At 41.8% G+C, this 21,156-nt stretch overlaps 2 protein-coding genes across 2 annotated transcripts; both read right to left on the bottom strand.

Moving 5' to 3' along the window:
- Nucleotides 1–2,842: 2,842 nt before the first annotated feature.
- ube2z (ubiquitin-conjugating enzyme E2Z) lies at nt 2,843–12,838 on the bottom strand. Its single transcript, XM_029437866.1, has 7 exons — nt 11,932–12,838; nt 11,247–11,319; nt 10,061–10,248; nt 9,802–9,913; nt 8,473–8,585; nt 8,215–8,305; nt 2,843–5,457 (listed from the first exon to the last, which is right to left on the bottom strand). The coding sequence occupies exons 1-7, from the start codon at nt 12,387–12,389 to the stop codon at nt 5,275–5,277; spliced, it is 1,218 nt and encodes a 405-aa protein (XP_029293726.1). The 5' UTR covers nt 12,390–12,838; the 3' UTR covers nt 2,843–5,274.
- An 841-nt stretch (nt 12,839–13,679) lies between these two features.
- Nucleotides 13,680–19,626, bottom strand: atp5mc1 (ATP synthase membrane subunit c locus 1). Its single transcript, XM_029438145.1, has 5 exons — nt 19,516–19,626; nt 17,956–18,003; nt 16,494–16,574; nt 15,744–15,922; nt 13,680–14,102 (listed from the first exon to the last, which is right to left on the bottom strand). The coding sequence occupies exons 2-5, from the start codon at nt 17,992–17,994 to the stop codon at nt 13,988–13,990; spliced, it is 414 nt and encodes a 137-aa protein (XP_029294005.1). The 5' UTR covers nt 17,995–18,003; nt 19,516–19,626; the 3' UTR covers nt 13,680–13,987.
- Between the last annotated feature and the right edge of the window lie 1,530 nt (nt 19,627–21,156).

Raw genomic sequence — 21,156 nt, 5'->3', positions numbered from 1 at the left:
TGGACAGGTGCATCATGGGAACACCTTTTTAACACCTTTCATATTTGCAATTGTTACCACATTGTCCACAATAAAACATCAGTGTCAACGATAAAAACAACACATATTAACCCATAATAGATACAATATTATGTACATATAACATTAAATACTGTATGTGCTCATTTTGATGCAGTCGTTTTATACTAAGGTTGTGGTAAATGTTATCTTTCAAATGTCATCTTTTTCTGCAGTATCTAGTCTAAAAGACTACCGCCCTGTGGCACTCAAATTTAATGAAGTGAAAAACTCCCCTACTAAGTAAACTTGTTAACTTTTACAGAGGAGCAATAGAAAGCCTCCTGACTGGAAACATTGCAGACTGGCATGGTTAGAGCACGGCCCTGGACAGGAGGACTCTGCAGAGGGAATACAACTGCCCACAACATCAGTGGTTCCGATCTACCGAGCGTCAGTGATATTGGGGAGAAGACGTGTCTGCACAGAGCCCAAAGGATATTAAAGGACAATACAAAGAGATACAGAAGTACCTCTTCAGGCTGCGAGACTCCTGAACTCATCCTCAAAATTCCACCACAACAAAATATTATTGTAGCAGAATGGGACTATAACTGCATGTTGTGGCACAACTTTGTGTTTTACAATGGCAATAAATTATCCTTTTATAATTTGACCCCAGTATGCTGAAGTGTATTTGTGGTGATACATTTTAAATTACATTTCAAAATACATGTCAATGATTCACATTCCACAACAATATGTTTCTGTAGCAGAACTGCTGCTGACTTCACTGAAGCTCTTCTTCTTTTCTTGATACTCAGAATTAAGACATAAGAAGAGAAATGTGTGCGATGAGACCACTTGTCCTATACTCGTAGCATTTGTTACTGACAGATGGATGCAATCATATGCTGTTCCTGAAATAACCTGATTTTAAAGAAGACGTGGAAGAAAGGGGAACCAGGAAGTTCTGCCACACGGGGAACTGATCTATGTGGAAGGTGGGTACAAAAAATGATTTGCTATACAATATAAAATTGTACTGTATCATTAAAAAGTGCATAAAGCAAGCATATTGTGTGCATTACTCCCACCCATGTTAGCGTTGGGCCAAAAGAAACGTTGATATGATTGTGACACACTGGTTCATTATTTTGAACATTTACTGAAAGTCGGCTTCATACTGGTCAGTGTCTGGATTTATTAGGAATATGTGGCGGCGGTAGCTCAGTCCATGGGGACTTGACTTGGGAACAAGAGGGTCCCCGAACGGAACAAGTACGGAGTGTGGACTGGTACCTGGAGAGGTGCAAGTTGGCCTCCTGTGCACTGCTGTGGTGCCATTGAGCAAGGCACCGGAACCCCACACTGCTCCCCAGGCGCTGTATAGTAGCTGCACACTGCTCCTAATACTAGGGTGGGTTAAATGCAGAGTGTAAATGTCACTGTGTGTGCTGTGCTGAGTACATGTGAGACGATAAAAAGAGGATTCAAAATCCTCCATTTTCATCTCTTGCTTTTGCATTTTCTGTAAGCTTTTAAGAAAAATTACTTTAAAAGTATAAATGCCGTCAAGATGGGTCCAAATGCAATCTGAATTAAATGAATCTCTGTTCATTGGAATAAAAGTTGTATTGACATGATTCAAATTTAAATGTGTATTTAGGTTTTAGAATACAAGTCAAATCTTTTCTTTTTCAACAGGACAATGTTCCCCTGCTCTAAGCCAGCTTTATAAAGAAATACTTTTTATAGTGCATTTTAGGTGGTTATTGTCTGAAGTCATGCATACAGTTTATGTCCCAGGTCAGTGGGTTAACAACACATTCAAATATAAAATATTATACATGAATATTGCATTCTGTATGCACTGTGAACCACATCTATGTGACCCTGCTGAACAGCAGAAGAGACTTGACTGAACGATGTTGTGAAGGATGTTAAGATGTAATGTCATTGCATTCACCCAACACCCAAACACACACATGTGACTGTGCAGCTCAACCAAAAGCTTCTCTGACCAAGAGACGCTGACTTCAGAGGGGAAAAGGCTAGTTAGTAGATAATCCATGAAAAAAGAAGTTGAATCTTAACCGGTGGTATTCAGGAAACTAAATTACTGAACCAGGATTGAGAGGGAAGCTACGCTACATGTCAGCCAAGCAGGTGATATGCAAGTCTGCAAAAGATTTCGGTTTTCGGATTTAGAGATTGGCAATTGTTACAAAATAATAATCTTTGTACGTCTTTGTATGTCTATGCAATAAATCTGTGTAAACATCAGATCCAATACATGTCGTTGCTCCTGGCTCTAGATGTGTACCGCAGTGTGTTTATGGACACATAAGTGCTGCACGGGATCAACTGCTACAGAAGCAGATGACGATCATACACGTTACCAAAACATCTACAGTAGAAACACAAGTGTGACCCTTCATGTCATCCCTTGGAATACTTAATAAAACCTCTCTCTTGCATGGACCTTGTTTCAGTGGATTACTGTGGACTAACTTTAAGTGGATCATTAACATTACTGGAAAAATGAACATCTGGAAAAATAGCCAAAGTTGTATACCCAGCCCTCTTTATAGAGACAATGTACCGCACCTTTTACAAACTACCTTGAAAATGTTTTGTAACATTATGAAGTCTCTCCGCTCTCATCCCGGCTGTGATAAACCTTGTACACGACCTTTAAAGGAGAGAAATAAAATAAACTCACTGTGATAAACTACAGAGAAAATGAAATGCTACTGTTCTATCTGGATTACCTGCTCAAAACATATGAACAATGCAGCGACAGTGGGTGTACATGTACAAGAAAACTAAATGTAGACGCATGTATCAGGACTGAACAACATTTTATTTTGTACTTTTCCAGAACTTCTGTACAATACCAACATTTTGCAGATCTGGAACTGATCAGTAACCCAGGCTTTACAGAGCCACAGAAGAACCCTGCTTTAAGCACAACACAACACAACCAAACAGGGATATGATCTCTTCACTTCAGCTTCAGAAGTGTGTTGCAATCAACAATTTGGCAGTCACATATATTCTGCTAGGAGCTGCTTCGCACATAACCATTCTATAACATAAAACAAATAAAAAAGGAATGCCCTATATTAGTAATCCCATTTGAATCTTTTGCAACCTAGCCTCTGCCAGGGGAACCGGGGTCAGACACAACACGGACAGCAGAAGAGTTCTGCTCTTCTCTCCATCAACATGGCTACAGAGAGGTGGAGGCCGACACTGGAGGACGATGGAAGGCAGAGAGGAAACAGAAGTCATTCATTCGTCTGACCTCTTGTCTCACCATGTTGAAAAGCTAGACTTAAAGAAAAGTTAAACATTTTTGGAATTATACTTATTACCTTTCTGGCGGAGAGTATAATATGAAGATTGATACCACTTTAGCCAGCTGGCCTCACTCTGTCCTCCTACCTGCACATCTAACGCTCACTTATTAACATGCCATATACGATCTGTAGCAGATATGTGTTAACTAGTGAGATTTAATGCTAGAATGTGGATATTGTTAGCTTTAGACAAAGACAGGCTAGCAGTTTCCATTTGTTATGCTAAGCTAACTGTAACCTCATATTTCAGACATGATGGTACCAGGCTTGTCTGACTCTCGGCGAGAACGTGAATAAATGCATTTCTCAAAATGTTGGACTATTCCTTTAATAAGGACAGGTTCAGATTTGATCAAATGCTTACATCCTGTATGTACTTTGGAAGAGTTACTGGTAATTCAATATAAATCTCCCTTTCCATAATGCTGTGAAGAGATCTCTTCCTGATGCAATAAGCATAGCAAAGTTAACCTGAAGCATATATGGGTTAGTCAAATCAAGTGGGTATCTTCTGATGTTAGTTTTTTTTGTCGAAAATTCTACTTTCCACTGACATGTTTGCAGCATGGAATCCCTCCACCATGGCCCCGATACGTCCTGGTAGTTAAAAACCTACACCTGACCACTGCGTGACTGAATTGGACGAGGACTGTAGATTTAGTCCCATTTTTACAGTTGAGTCAGGCTAGAGGAGACCTCTTCACAGCCAGTATGAACAGGGGGAATAATTACACATTGGCTGTACATCAGGCATGAGAGTATTGTATTACGATGAATTGGATAGCAATCTATCTGAACCTATCCTTTTGGAGTGTTTTACAAACTGTTAGCTGAAAAAGGACTAATCAGCCTCATTTCCCCTTTTGATAGCCTGACACCTAGTGGTGAAAAGCATGCACCTAAAAGACAAATGAATATTGATATACGAATAATTGGAGTACAGGTTTCTATTCAATAAAAGCTACTTAGTGAGCAAAATCTCAAAGTATAAAATGAAATGAACAGATTCCAAAGCATTGAGACGCACAGAAACAGTACACCCTACACACTGCTAATTAGTTTCAGCACAACAATGAGTAACAGCTTAACAAAGGGTATAAAGGTGGAGGTCAATCAAAGTGACATTTCTTTATCTGGTAAACAAATTTACTGTCAATTCAACAGCACTATAAGAACTGAAAGCTAAGCAGAACTGTCTGTACAATACACAGGAATCATCGTACTCTGACTCGCGAGCTGCTGATGTTTTGTGGCCTGGTTAAATGGCCGAGTCTGACAGAGCTGAGGTGTGGCTTCACCCTGCAAAGAGGAGCTGAGGCACGAGTATAACCCCCCCCCCCCCCCCCCCCCCGACTTTACCAGGTCCCTTCGTCTGCCCCAAACCTGCCTCGACTTCAAAGCCAAAGTGAGTTCCAAGATTTCTCCTTGTCTTTCCTAGGTAAGGACTATAAAACAACGACTGACTGGGAGTCTGTTTGGGATTGTGGATCAAATTCCTTAGAATGTTGCAATATCTGCATTCAAAAGGTTGGAGCCATAAAAGTAACCTTTTATATCCGTAAGCAACAACGGCTGGTTAATTTCAACATCTATCAGGCATTTGGGCAGCCAACAAGTTTTAAAACCAAACAGGACATTAGAATGACAGCTCATTAGCTACAAACGTAGCACAAATACACTGCTCAAGGCCAGATTTACCAGCATGTGACTAGTGGATGGTGTTCATAGACAACGGAGCACTACCAATTCCTCGCTTTTCTTACTTCCAATCCTGAACCCTGGACTCACTAAACTTAGACGTAGGCGTTGCACTCTCTTCTGTGATTTTGTTCCTCGACTGCAAACAAAACAAAAAAAGGTCCCTTTGTCTTTAGTTCTCGGCCTGGCTTTGAGTCCAGCACTGTCCAGGGAGTCAGGGCTGGGAGCTGCCCTGGCTGTCGGGGTCCGTCCCTGAGGAGCTGGTGTCAGAGTCTGAAACTTCGTCGTTGTGGTCGTCCTCCGCCAAGCTTTTTTCCCGTACGCGCCTGTGGGTGGTGCTGAGGCGAGCCAGCAGGCCCTGGTAGTCAAAACGACCACGCTTCTCACCAAACGGGTCCTGGGCAGAGGGACGGATAAGTTAACAGAGAGGTGAGCCAAATGTGGGCATGCATGTCACTCAGAATTAGAGCTTGTGATGGTACAGGTATTTGTGCTGATGAGTTCACTACCATCTGTATCAGGAAAAGATGTATAATATTAATATTATATATTAATATTCCATATTAAGTTGTTTTATACTCCTCATGCAAATGTTTAGTTGTGATGTAAAACATCATTTACAAAACATTTAAACCACGTTCCTAAATACAAGTGTTGTCCCCGACTAAGAATTTACTTAGTTGAATCTGATTGGTCAAATCGACTAACTGTCAAAGCATGTTTTGTTTTTGTTCTTTGACCCGTGTAAGCTTTATGTATCTATAGAAACAGCGGGTGTAGGTGCTGCGCTGTAACAGAGCAGAGGAGCTGCACAGACACAACCTGGTTTCTTCGCCTGCTTGCTTTTCGTGGTTGGAAATAGAACTTTTGGCCCCAATTCCATTTTCCCCAATGAAGCACTATCCACAGACAAAATGAATACGACAGTCAACATGAGACTGACTGCCTGCCACAACACAAGGGGACCACACTGACCTGCTCAATCTACACCAGGCCTCACATCTCTTTCCCTTTCTTTGTATTAATGCATTATATGAATATATTTGTGGCTATATCCTGCACTGTAATCAATAACTCAGCACGCATGCACGATAATCAATAATTTGCTATTTTTATTTATTTTTTCTTGTCACATTAAGGAGAGAAGGGAAGGGGGACAGACAGACAATTCAGCGTTGGACTGAACAGTCAGAATCTGCTTGGCCTCACAACGTGGTCATTTGCTACACAGGCAGACTGTACAGACGTCACCAGATCAGAAGCCCTGGGTAAACGCAGAGGTCTGTACTACAAGAGCTCCAACACTAGAAACATGTGGTCTGGACTAAAAACAATAACGGTGCTGGAGCGGTGCTGAGGACGTGTCTGCATCGCTCCCAGATTCCCGCACTCCCAGACTACCGCCCGGTTACACTCACCTCCATCATTATGAAGTGCTTTGAGCGGTTAGTCAAAACCTTCATCACCTCCTCCCTGACTGGACCCTCTGCAGTTTGCTTACAGAGCAAACTGGTCCACAGACGATGCCATCACCCCCACCCCCACACGGATCAGAGGAACACATGTGAGAACGCTGTTCATGGACTACAGTTCAGCATTCAACACCATTGTGCCCTCAAAGCTCGTCATTAAGCTCAGGGACCTCGGGCTCACCAGCGCCCTCTGTGATTGGATCCTGCACTTCCTGACGTGCAGATGCAGGTGGGCAGCACCACATCGTCCACCCTGATCCTCAACACCGGAGCCCTTGAGGGCTGCGTGCTCAAACCTTTCCTCTACTCCCTGATCTGCCATTGACCGTCATCGGCCTGATCACCGACGGCGTACAGAGAGGAGGTCCGAGCCCTGACATCATGGTGCCAGGACAAGAACCTCCATCTCAACGTCAGCAACACTAAGGAGCGGATTGTGGATTACAGGAAGCAACAGAGGGGGACACACGCCTCCATCAGCATCAGCAGCTTCTGGTTCCTCAGGGTGCACATCAGTGAGGACCTGACCTGGACCCATCACACCAGTATCATCACTAAGACAGCTCGACTGCGGCTCCTCTTCCTCCGCAGGTTGCAGAGGTTCAACATGGACTCCAGGATGCTCTGCAACTTCTACAGGTGCACTATTGAGAGTATCCTGACCGGCTTCTTTACGATCTGGTCTGGCAGCTGCACCGCCCTCAACCGTAAGCCTCTACAGAGGGTGAACACTGCTCAGCACATCACCAGGATGGAGCTGCCATCCAGGGAGGAGCTCTACACGCAGCGGTGCAGGCACACAGGATCATCAAAGACCCCCTTCACCCCAGCAACAAACTGTCCTGTTGTCTGGCAGATGGAAGCAGCATCCGGGCCAAGACCAGCAGACTCAGGGACAGTTTTATTAGACTAATAAAAGCATAAGACTGTTGAACTCCTGAGCTCTGTGAAGTTCACTACTTACATGTTTACAGTTCATAAATCCACCTATTCCACACATGTATAGATTATTACAGTATACAGTATTTATTTCCACTGTACAGTATTTAAAATGTAATTAATTATTCTGTTTGATATGTATGTATTTGACTTATTCCTGCATTTTACTTGCACCAATGTCTCACTACTTTATTTATCTTTCATGCCTTAAATATACTTTATGTTGCATAGTTGGAAGATTTTCATTGCCAATAACTACGCTGTAGCTTTTGAGCATATGACAATAAAGAATCTACACTCTACTTTGAATCTTTAATAAGAATGCTGAATATTGCGGCTGATAATAGGCCATTTTATTTAAATGTACTTGTTATGTTAGAATATGCAGGTAGAAAGAGTGAAGATCATTTTTAAATGTGCCAATGTTGAGTGCCGTAACTTTTAAAAAAAGAGTTGTGGATCATCGCTCCTGAACTGTACTATATATCACAGGGTGTCTTCAAACATTTCCACTTTGACTCCTACTGTATAAAAAAAGACACTGCGGCAGACAGCAATACATGCCAACATTAATACTACAACTGTAACTTAACCATTTGTGACAGTGTTTCATCCCTAGGATACGCATATTTGTTAAGTTTTAGGATGTCCTTACATTGTCACTAAACATAAAGACATTAATCTAGAAATAGAAAATGAAATATGTGGATGGATTAAAAATAAACAACAAGAAACATAGTCACCTGCATGTTCTGTCCCTGTAGATGCAGTCTCTCTTTGCAGACTCCCTCGTAGAAATCATAGTATTCTAGGAAGGACTTTTCCATCACACTCCTAAAAAGACACATGCACAGAGCAATCAGCTGATAGCAGAAAGAAGAGAGGATGAAGAGGAGAGACAGCGGACAGGGTTGTAGTGCAGAGAGGAAAAGATGTTTAAGACAGATGTGAAAGAAGAGGAAAGAAAGTAAAGACGAGTTGGACAATGACGTTGATCTCACCACAGAGCATCAGGACAGGGGACTTTTCCCTCCAGCATGTCGCACACAGCCACCCTCATGGTTTCATGGCGGATACACTCGTTGTAGTTCTTACTGTCCCCTGGGTGGCGCTCCTGAAAGACACACACACAAACAAAGCAAAGCCTTAGATAGAAGCTTTCATTACAGTGCATTTAAAGCAAAACAAACGAGAGTTGCAGATGGAGGTGTGCAGACCTCCAGCCATGGTGCATTCACAAAGGGGATTCCTTCTTCCAACTTTGTTGAGTTTAAGAGCTTTAAGTCTTAATGTGGAAAAATCATGGACGCTACAAAGAAGATGTGTTGTAGTGTATGGCTCAGAGTGTTTAAAAAGCAGGTTGAAATCCGTTTACAAGTTGTTGTTCCGGGCGTTCAAACACATTTTCCCAGTCGGGAACTAATTTTCCCGATTATTCCAACATCACATTACCTAAAATGTTAACAAAAGTAAAACATCATTTGTGTATCTGCCCTGTAATTTGCATCAGCTCCAAACTGTAATGTGTTCTGCGTTGGCTCATGTTACACCCTTCCTCTAAGTTTCATGTAAAGCAGGCCAGTAGTAGATCCATAATCCTGCTGGCAGACAGACAACCCGAGAAGTAAACACAACCTTCTTGGCGGAGTTAAAGATGACCTGCAATATATATACTGGCTGTGACTGTGAATTAGGTGCGACATGGCTACATTGCTGCCATCAGCTCATACAGACATCAGTTATGGGCTCTTCATTATTCAACTGGAATCATCGATTCAATTTCTATTTTATAAAATGCAGTGTATGGGGGTCCACACGAGGGGCTTTACGTCATTTCGTAAAGATTTCTTCCACCTTCGATAAGTGAGCCACAGAAATGTAACATAACTTGCTTTTTAATTATCTCAGGTTCTGCATTTGTTCCCACTGCTCTATACCCGCTCTGGCTGAGGGACTTCCTGAACCTACATCTCAGCACTACTCTGGAGGTGGGACTAAAGGCAAGGGGACGCACTCTGTTGTTTACCTGATTATGCTACATCGTGAACAACTAATCAATGTTGAAATAGAAAGCTAGTTAACGTTAGCTGTTAGCAGCCGGTGAGAAGAGGTTCCAAAGAGTTGAATCATGATGTGTTCAAGCTCAATTCAGTAAAAATGACTATTGGGCGAAGGTAAATTACAATCTGCTGCCTCTCTCCTTCACTCTGATGCATCCTGTCCACCTTCTACAGCTGTCAGAGCCCACAGTAAAACAGCCGAACATCAGCCGTACTGCTTTACAGAGCCACACCACAAGTGTGTTGAGGTGGAGTTTACACACACAGTACCTGTTCAAAGCCAGGCTCATTGTGATAGGGATTCTCCGTCATCAGAGACTGGATGGAGATGAGGACAGATGAGATGCTCTGGGCTGGGCTCCATGCTGGGCCTGTCCATGTCCTACACACACACAAAAGGTTATAGCACCACATAGTAGTTTATAGCGTATTAACTCAGTAAACACACTAATTGTTTCTCACTATGACCAACCATCTGTAATGGATTGGAGACAAATATAAACTATGAAAGGAATGAATCCTGACTCACCCCAGGATGCTCAGGCAGACTTTGCCGTTGCGGTAAAAGTTGGGGTTGAACCGGACAGTGTTGTGTCCAGTGGTGATGAGTTTGACCCGCGGTGGGTGGATGGGGTAGTCGGGGGGGCAGCGGAACAGGAAGAGGAAAAAGCCGCCCTCGTACGGTGTGTCAAACGGCCCTGTGATCAAGGCGTGGATCTACAGGAAATGAAAGAAGAAAAGGAGACGGTTGAGAGACATCATGAGGTGTACTATGATGGACGAACATGGACGCGTGTAGACCTTTCTGTGCTTTACATAGTGGAAGCATCCAGCACTGGATGTCCATAGCTGTATGAGATCACTTGTATATGGGTAACGATGACAGTGTTGACTGTCACATTTACTGTCAGGTTGTGCATCTCGGCCCAGACAGGACAGCAATCAGATATGAAAACACCAGCAGCCATCAGCAGCCTGTTGGTCTGGAAAATGTAAAAATGACAGATGTGTCCTGTCATCACGGCAGCTTAACTTTCACTGAAGTTACACTGACATTAGCTCCCTATAGCTTGAAAAGATAAGTTTCATATATTGTGTTATAATGCGTTTATTTGTATGGCTTTTAGTTTGTTTTATCTGCGTTTTGTTTTTATAATAAAGTTCTTGCACATCTGTGTCTCCCGCTGTCATGACTCCACTCCCGATTCCCAGATAATTCTTGACAGTTTCTTATGAAGCTCCGGTGTCCCCTTCCCCCGGCTCAAACACTCCGCTGTTAAGTCTGACCACTTCTTTTTTTATTTTGTGACGTCCGACCTTCTGAGAAGCAGCAGTCCCAGCGTCCACCACATGCTGCCACTCTTTGTAAAGCCCACACTGTGTCCACCAAACATTATTTTCTTGCCTTCATCTGCCTAACAAGAACTTTGATTTCACGTTGTGTGAAATTGATTTTTTTCTCAGTTCTGGCGGCATTTGCAGGCAGCATAAATGAATATTAAAGGGCGTTTCACTGACTATTTATAGGCAGCTGTGGGCGTAAGATTAAGCTCGTAAAGGTGCGCCACATTTTGATTGACAGTTAATTTATTAAGGGTTTCCCCTAGGCGTGCGCATTGCATTGTGTTATAAATCTGAATATTCTTGTACGTAAGCACTTTCTGTGTTTCATCTGTACGCAATCTTTTGATGTGAATCCTAGGTAATCCTTTTACCTTGGTCATGTCTTGAGGATCAGGGACTACAAACATCCCTGGAGGAGGTTCCTTGTAGATGGACATGATATCCCTGCAGAGACAGACACAGAGAGGGAGGGAGACAGATGAGGTTGCTGAATGCACAAAGCTATGAGAGAGATGGAGAGAATATGTTATATCTGCCTCTGGCTTGCCCACAACTTCACTGTTGAAATAAACTCAATTGTCATGGGGACTATTTATTTGGTAGAAAGTAGTTCCAAAGAAAACTGTCCAACGTGAACTCTGTGGATAATCTGTAGTATCTGCAGGTAAATCCAAAACTAATTTACTTGGCTGGATACCAAAAGGGATAGGTGAAATATTTATTTTCGTAATGTGGGTGAACTGACCCTTTAATAAGGTTTTACTTGTGATTAGGAAGCAACATGGCAACCGTACAAAAAAATAAATAGAATGTTTTACATTCTAGTGTTGTTGAAACTAATGATCCTGACGTCTTCCGCAACATGTGGTCTGCGTGTTATTGTCTAAATTGCAGTAAATGTTTGTTTAATTACATTACGTTAAGACACCAAAGGTTTACAGTGATGTTAGAAACTTTCATGCAAGCTTTCACTTTCGTTTTTTACTCACCTCATTGATATGTTAGGCCTCAACTTACCTGAAAACATTCAACTGTGAGAAGAGACACTTTCATTACCTCTTTATTCTCAGGATGCACTGCTGGGAAGCCTTCTCGTTGTCCCAGTCCGTACTGAGGGTCGGGTCCCAGGATGTGGCGTGGATTTGGGACAGAAGGCCCGCTCCTGCCACCCCGCCGACCCCTAGCCCAACACCGGGGAGAGTCGAGGAGGCGTGTAGGGTCGTAGACACGGCCACGACCGGTGACGAGGAGCCGGGGGTGAATGTGTTCCCAAAACCTATTGGTGTCGCAGTGACAACGGACATAGGGGCGACCAGGGCGGTTAGGCCACTATGCGCGGCCGCGGCGGGAGGAGGGAAGGCCAGGTTAGAGCTGGAGTGAGCACCGCTGGCGGCCGAGTGTCCCACGGGCAGAGAGCTGGCCAAAGTCGGCAGCAGTGAAGATCCGTTGCCCTGTCCTGTGACGCCTAAGCCAAGGGCACCGCCGTTGGACTGCTCTCCAAAGCTGTCCGCCATGGCTCGCGAGCTAACAAGCTAAACCGTCGGTTTTGACTAATGTATAATGCTAACTGTTAGCTGCATTGACAGCTAGTTACCTCTGCTTGTTTAGTTGTTCAGTGGGATCAGAGAGCAGGCGAACTGGGTAGAGGAGAGCACAGAGGCGAGGCCAGAAAGCAAGGCTTTTCTTCCCACGACATGGTGGCTACTTATCGTTAGCTTAACGTGTTTGTGTTTTTCCCCAGGCCTCCAAAAAGTATGAAGTCGTCAGCAAAATTACCTTGTCCAATTTGCCACGATTTACGAGGCCACTCACTGTCCGGTTGTCATCAATGTAAAGGAATATGGGTCAGAATATTAGGTTTTGAACCGACCACATCCCACTACACCATTAACATAACGCAACTTCAGGATCTGATTTCTCACCAGCAAAGCTGCACTGAAATGATGAAACATGGGACATCCGGTGGGAACTTCAAAGTAAAATTCATCCATGACTTCGGTTGTAAGTACTACTGAAAGTGGCAAGTAATGTGATAAAAGTAAATCAATTCAATAAAAAATGTCATTACATAAAGTCTAAGCCCCAGACCCCCTGATGACATACAGCATTGCAGATGTTAATACTGTGAATTTAAAACAGCCTACCTGAGGTGGAATGTCTTAAGAAAAAAAAAACATTGCCGTTCATTTTTCTTATGAGTCATTGCCTGCACTCCCAAAAACCTTTTTTACTTTAAGGGTCAAAACCAGTGACCTTATCGTGTTGCTGTCACATCCAGACCAATAACTTTCATAATCACTAAATACCTGCAAAATATGAAGTCCTAAATTATGACTACTTAACTAATGACCGAATCTGGGATAACCTCCAAACATGGCATTTAATTAGCTTTGCAGTGTTAATAGCTGAAGCCATAATTAAGTGCCAGTCAAGTTTCATGATGCCACAAATACAAAACAAAGCAGGGGTCATATAAACCCTGTTAAAAATGACACATTAGACAATAGTAAATTCAGTAGATAATACGGCATCTAGTTCAGGACATTTAGGTTCTCTTCAAAACTGGCAACTCATTTTGTAAGCTAGCTGCCATAATTGCTACAGCTGATCATCATACTACATCTACCAGCGTGTTGTGAATATTTTTGCAGGAGGTAAAAAGGGAACCTTTGTTCTACAAGAACACATTAAACTCATTTATAAAAAAGGGCAAACACATGACATTTTAAAACTACCTGTTGCATATTTTTAGTATTTATGCAACAGTTCATTTTTCTAGCAATGAAAAGATGAAAAACAATGCATACCGTTTAGTTATCCCAACCATTTATTTTGGACAGATTATTTTCAACTGAAGTGAGGTCTTACATAAAACTTTTGAAAAACAAAAATAAGCGTAGGAACATAAAAATGTAGGATTGGAGGTTTGATAACTTCAGATGTAAATGCGTTTCCATTTATATTTTTTCTGATTGGAACGGCCTTTCAGCTCATTCAGAGCTCCCGTACAGGAAACCCCTCTCCAGATTGAAGGAAGGGAGAAGGGAGGAAAGGAGACAGGGAAGAAGGGGTAAGTGAAGGGAGTGGAACTGCGGGTGTGGTTCCAGGTTTTTTACATGGCGAAGAGGATGAGGAACGCCACCATCAGACAGAAGAGACCCATAGCCTCAGACAGAGCAAAACCCAGGATGGCGTAGGAGAAGAGCTGCTGCTTCAGGGAGGGGTTCCTGTGGACGAGGGCACAGGTGCACAGTCAGCTATACAGCCAATTAAAAAAGGTCAATTTCATTACAACCAAAACAAACCCGGCATCTGCTACACACAAAGCTTCTGTTATTTCACTAGACGCATGTCCACATTTTTGCCATCCCAAAAATGTCAGACTGAAAGGTTTTGTATAAAAACATTGAAGAGCTCAAGTGAAATCACTCTGCAGTGCAATTAATACACAACCATTACATGTGGACGCATTTTACAGTTTAACTTCCACCTTGCCTTAAATACAGAACATGTCCTGTATTGCCCTTTTGTCTGGTCGCTACAGTGTTTGGGTCTGATCAGGTCAACTGAAGTTTGGAACGTCCTCGAGTCCTTTTCATTCAGGCCACATCTTTTGATTATTTATATGTGCAGGTTTTTGATGATTCTGCTTTTTGAATAGGTAAAAAGGCCTATAAACTGAAACCAACTCCTCAAAAATACATTAACTTTACATTTCTATTCCTACGATAATGGGAATGTTTCCCATTTTGGGAAAATGTACATAGTTGCTTTCCTGTTGAAAGTTTGACAAGCTCAAATCTGAAGGGTGATTATGTAGCTTGAGCCAGCAGCCGGTTCGTTTAGCATAAACACTGAAACCATACCACTCCATTACATTATCGACAGGGGTGTATTCACTCCTCTCCGTCTGACTGTAGGTGTGTGCGGGAGCAAAACAGAGCGGCGAGAATGTGAAGAAAAAAAAACTTGAATTTCAGGGGGCGCGGGATTCCATTTATTTATATATTCATAAGGTGCGCGACCTACCCTCAATCGACCGGATTGACCTTTTGGGCACCCCTGCTGTAGATTTACATCTGTCTGAAATAACTGCATTTCTATAATAATAATACTCTGAACCTTGTTGCGGCAACCAGAGTACAGATAAATCAGTGAGACACGTAAACTCAGTGGGAATCAAAACAACTGTGATTGTGTCATTGTGCGAGTGAATTAGCAGTTTTTTTTACTTTCCCTTGTAGTAGGGCTGTGCATAGGCAAGAGTCTGGCAATACCATGCGCATCATGATACAGGGATGATGATTTAAAACTGTAAGCAAGGCATCTTGTGGTTTTAAATATATATTTAGGAAATTGTCATAGTATAAAGAATACAGCACCATATGCATAACATCCAAATAAAATAGTTTTATGGAATCAGAAGAGTAGCCCTTGCATTCACAGTCCCTATAACATCCAACAGCATAGTTCTACTTAGTTGTGCAGTATGAACCAGCCTGCCACAAATCTTTGCATGTAAACCATTTTCTTACCTCCCCCACCTTCAAGTGTTGCTGGCTGCCTTTTAAATCTGTGTAGCTCAGTGGGCGGTGCTGAACACCAGGTCCCATTCACAATGAATAGCAGCTTATGATTATTTTGTAAAACTTATGCTTCGAAGGTGAAGAAGGAACTTCTGGTATTTGAAAGTAAAATTTCTTCTTTTTGTTTTTAGATGTAGACAGCCTGTATTTTCAGGTAGATAAACACACCAGATGTTTACATCAGAGTTAATGTCATTAAATAATCTGTCTGAGACTTCCTCCCTCCCATTCAACACTGAGCAACACATCAGGGTGCTGTGGATAAAATCATTCAAACTTTACCTGGCATAGCCAATGATGAGGCTGCCGAACACTGTTCCGATTCCAGCTCCTGAGCCGGCCACACCCACTGTGGCAGCACCAGCACCAATGAACTTGGCAGCAGTGTCGATGTCCCGGGAGATGGCGCTGGTCTGGAAGGAGCGGGTCAGGACTGCAGACTGGCTGACTGGCAACAGGGACTGGGAGAGGAGGGAAAGGAGAAACTACAGTGCATGCCACTAATGTATAAGCTGAGCCGACTTTAATGCCATTTATGAATTTGTTTTATTCTAATGTATCCACTGCAAGTCAGTTATATAGAACCCTGTACCACAAATGTATACACTGGAATTTGACATAAATATTATGCGAGGGTGCCAGCACACCCCGACAATTTGAATTTCAATATTACTTTTTTTAAAACTGCATTTTAATAATGGTCAAATGGCAGTTAAGTTCTGAAATCCATCATTAATCACAACATTTGTGTTCATAGATTTGTTACCTAAAGATATTTAGCAAGAATCGGCGCAAGTTTATTTCATGTGCTTAGTTTTCTCAGACTGATGTGGGTGAAATGACAATACTACAGTATACACAGTCAGATGTTTCTATACTGAGGTGGCCATTTATATCAACTTTACAATACAAGTGATACACTGCAATATTGGCCAACCCTATGCACATCTTTGTATTTGTTGCAGTGTTGACAAAGACAAAAGTCATTCAAAGACAACAGAGTTCAGGATTATCGAAGGTCAAAGGACAGACCTGCTGCTCCACTGTGGCTTCAGGTCTGTTGAAGAGGGAGACTGAGACCGGCCGGGCGAGGACTCTGGACCCCCCACGCAGCTACAGACAGACAAAACTATACATTAGTACACACACACCGAGTCACCTCAAACATGTTCCATTGCAAAGACCAAAAATTAACCATCTCAACATTTCACTTTCAATACATACTGATGTGAACGGAAAATAGAAAACATTTAATAGTTATTTTTGGCAAAGGATCAGCAGCAATGCAAGGTCTGTAGAGGGCTTAAAAAAAAGGAACATTTCTCTAACATGCTTTGAAAAGTTATGTGTAGTTCTGAGCCACCTGCTCCAAAGAAAGAGGGCAGTATTTCACCTCTACTAGGCCCATGCAATCTCAATGCAGTCATTAAAAAAAAAAAAGCTATAGTACGTTAACCTATGTTTACATTTGAGTTGTAATAGTGGCATATTTATTGTATTCTAATGTATTCTTTATATTGTGTCCTAATTAGTTAATTTCTTAATGTTAGAAACAAAATGTCTAGCATATCTTATAAATTGCACCTTTAACATTTTCAGCACCGCATCCTTTTGCTAGTCTTTAACATTATATTATTCTAATACTGAAATATTTGACCCCTTCCTGGGGTTGAAAAAAAAAAAAAAATAGATGTCAACTGAGATGAGGAAAGTGCATTCAGATAACTGATTTCCCAAAAGATCAAACATTATGATGAACAAACTACCAAATAAAAAAAATATATAAAACGGCATCATTTAAATTGAAACTGCAACACTCCAAAACAAAAAGTCTCAACAAATTATACTTTATCAATACAACTCAAATTATGAAAATACACATCGTTACATCAAATGCAGCGCAATACTACAGTGAGAGTAAATTGTGATAGTCAATCTGTAGATATTTTGTTACACAGTTTCTATTATGACATCTATCCCATAATCAGATTAGAATGGTCTTATTTTGCAAAGCAGTGAGCAAAACTGATTTATGGCAACATTTAAAAAATGGCATATCTGTAATATCTATTTAGCTCACCCATAGAACTACATTACTACCCAACGTGCACTCTGGTGAGGCTCTGCTGTACAGACTGTCCGATGTAAATATGGAACTTAGTCCTTCATAACACCTCCATGACCGAGATGCCCTACATGCTGCAGGGTCAGCTGTCATGGAAATGCCACCAACTGTCATACAGAATGGATAAAACATGGCTGTGATTCCTAACTACACAAACAACCTTGAACACGAACAAGGATACCAGAAGCTCATGCAGCCATTAAACTCTGAAAGTAGTCATCTTTCAGAGACAAGTCACGGAACTTTTACATTTTGGGCTCCACAGGATTCACAAGATCACTACATTACAGTTTAAAGCTTCACAATTAACTGCTGATGCTCTTACATGTCTTAAGACTAATATATCTAAAATGATAAGAGCTGACATACCACAGCAGGAGAAGTGACGAACTTGGCGCAGGCGTACATGGCTGGAAGCTGGAGAGAGAACAGTTAACATCTGTAGTCAGTTTTCTCATGCAGTCAACTCTTAGTTGATAAACTAGCAGATTCTGGTTAAATGCCATTTCAGGAATCAAACCGGGAAGCTTTAAGGTCCTTTAGTCTACTAAGCTGTCAGACAAGTGTTAATGGGCCAGACAACTTTTACAACTATAGACTTAAAGGGCTAAGGTGCTTAAAGTGATAGTCCACAATTCTTAGTAAGCTTCACCTTAAATGTCAAGGTGTGAACAATAAATTCCAAGGACAAATGGAATTCTGGTTTATAAATGAAGGGAATGTTTAGCAAATATAAAAAATTGTGCAGCCTCACTAAGTCTGAATGAAAGGGGTTCAAAAGGAGGCTGCAGCTCTGTACCAGAGGTTTTTTAAATGACCTGCAACTGAAGGGAAGCTACTTTAGGTGCACAGCTCAGGGTCAAAGCGTACATTAATCGAGGCAAATTTCCAGTGCATACAAGTCTTCCGTGTGAAATAAACCAGTTTCTAGATAAATGCCCAAATTACAGAAGGGATTACACAGTATGCAAATGTCAAGTCTAGCATCAAGTTGATCGAGAAGAGCAACTCTGGTCTGTTGCTCCTGGCCAGCTCAGCCATAAGGCTAATCCAATTGCATCGACTATTGTAAGGATCAACGCTAGATAAACCGTTAATTTACAGACATGCTGCAGAATGAATGGCTTTAACACTCGCACGTTCAGACGCCATTAGGTGATAACTCGAGGACATTTCGTCTTGGAAGTTGTGTGGTTTAGTAAATAAAAGCATTTTGTGGAAAACCCAATACATTCTTAATTCTCGAATTGCCAGAAGGAAGGTCGGTTCACATGGTCGGGTCCCCTGTCTAGTCCTGGGTTTGAATGACTGTCCTCGTAGAAGAGTAGACGCGCAAGAGCTAAGCTAAGTTGCTAAGCTAACCAGTCTGCAGACCTGAAGGTCAAAAATTAGCCACAGACGGTCACATTGGGCCTGGAAAGCAGGCACGGTGCACTCCCTGGAACAAAAAAATGTAAACAGGCTGTAGTGCAATGACGATGGGTGACATGACACCACAGGTCGCCGACAGGGATGTCCTTGTAGCGGCGGAGAGATTCAGAGCACTGTAGGCCCAGAGTGTCAGACATTTTACATTCATGCATCAGTTTGAGGCAGCTTGGTTGCGCTGTATGACCCGCCAGCAGTAAAGTTACAACAACCACAGAGGGTGAGGAAAAGGCACTTCTCGTGTTTTTACTGCTCCATTACCTGTCACAGAGGTAAACCAAGAGAACACATACTAATTGCCTCAGAAGTTATTCCTACGAACCAAGTCATTGAATGGCCGACCTAGCTTACTAGCTACCAAATGTTAGCAATGACAGATAGCTTTACAAGCGTTTCCTGACGACCCGCACTGAGAAGTTTGAATGCAAGACACACATGCATTTCCAACACGGACAAAAGTTAATACATATGAAATGTAGGAGCTGTAAAAAGAAATATTACCTTTTTGTTACGGCTTTCGGAGGGTCCGGAATTAGCTGCTCTCGCACACAGCGGCAGTAAATGAATGTAGGATGGGACAAACTGTCACCTTGTCATTTATAAGCTCAACGTCTACGTCCTAAACGCCTATTGGTCAGAGAGAAGCCTCCTTCATTCATAATTGGCTCATTACCATGTGACATCTGTAACTCTAGCCTATCGGATAGAACATTATCGAATTACAATGTTTTTGACTGGCCAGGATGTTTTAAAGGGCGGGACTTAAGGTACGCTCATTAATTTTATTGGACAGTGTTGCCGGGAATGACGAGTTTACGAGAAGCAACCTTTCAAAGCACATCCAGTGTCCTATGTACCTATTGGCTGATATATGGGAAGTCCCGCCTTACCATAATAGTTCCCCACACTCCATGCAAATACTCTTATTTTGAAAATGTTCTGTACAAAACTTTTTTTATCATAAATTGTAACTGGATGGTTAGAAATGGTTTTGCATCAAACACTTTGTACACAATTATGTTTTTTCTTTTATTATTTTTGTTTCTAATAAAGCATGTCTAAATTACCAACCTATACACCCACAAAGCTTAACTTCAGAAGCTATTTTCAGGTAGAATAAATAATAACAATATTCTCCCCCCTTTTATTAAGGGTTTTATTAGTAGATCAGAACATATATATCCATCTCTTCCCTTTGATATAAGAAGAGACACATTTTAAGACTAGAAAAGGCAACATTTTCCCCAAAAAATATTAACTCTGCTGTACCTTTAGACTCTAACACAGGGGTCGGGAACCTTTTTGGCTGGGAGAGCCATAAAAGCCAAATATTTTTTTATGTATTTCCTTGAGAGCCATATATTTAATAGATTTAAATGCAACTTTATGCGTGCATTTTTTAAGAATAACACTTCTCCGAGTACTAATAGCGGTATCAGTGTTTCATTGAACACGTGCTCTTTTATTAAATAAACTAAATGCTTACGTTATTTATCTCATTTATGAGCACGTTTCAGTGTTTACTGCACGGGTGTCAAACTCAAGGCAATTATATCCGACCCGCGAGAAAATATATCTGTCATAACTGGCCCGCCGGTTTTGGTAATTAAATCAATGCATGGCACAACCATTCGAGAAAGTATCTAAATATGTGAATGGAATGAAAGTTTTTGGAAAGCAAAGGGAAACGCACCACAGATCTCTGGGACGATGTGAGCTGGACTGTTTGTGCGACATAACGAAGCATCTCACTGTTAAACCTGCAGCTTCAGGGTCGTGTGATCACAGACATGTATCATGACGAGCTGCCTGTGGGAGACTCTGATGCAGAAGGAAACTTTGGTCACTACGTGTTTCCAAACACTGACAAACATCTGCACCGCTGTGTTCCCGACAGCATTCTGCTGACTTTGCAGCTCAGATATTTTAATTGAACTGCTCAGCAATCCGTTTGCAGTTGACTTAAATATGTTCTATATCTTTTTGCACTTTATCCAATATGTGTATCCTGTTCAATAAATGTGGACCATGTTTGGCCCTCGACGTAGTCCTAGTTTTTAATGTTGGCCCTCTCTGTGATTCTGAATACTAACGTTACATGATGCTGATATACTAACGTTACATCGATGCTGATATACTTAC

Source organism: Cottoperca gobio, chromosome 8 (genome assembly GCF_900634415.1).
Source record: "Cottoperca gobio chromosome 8, fCotGob3.1, whole genome shotgun sequence".
NCBI lineage: Eukaryota > Metazoa > Chordata > Actinopteri > Perciformes > Bovichtidae > Cottoperca > Cottoperca gobio.
The sequence above is the reverse complement of the archived record's forward strand: the minus strand, read 5'-3'. Positions and strand labels throughout refer to the sequence as shown.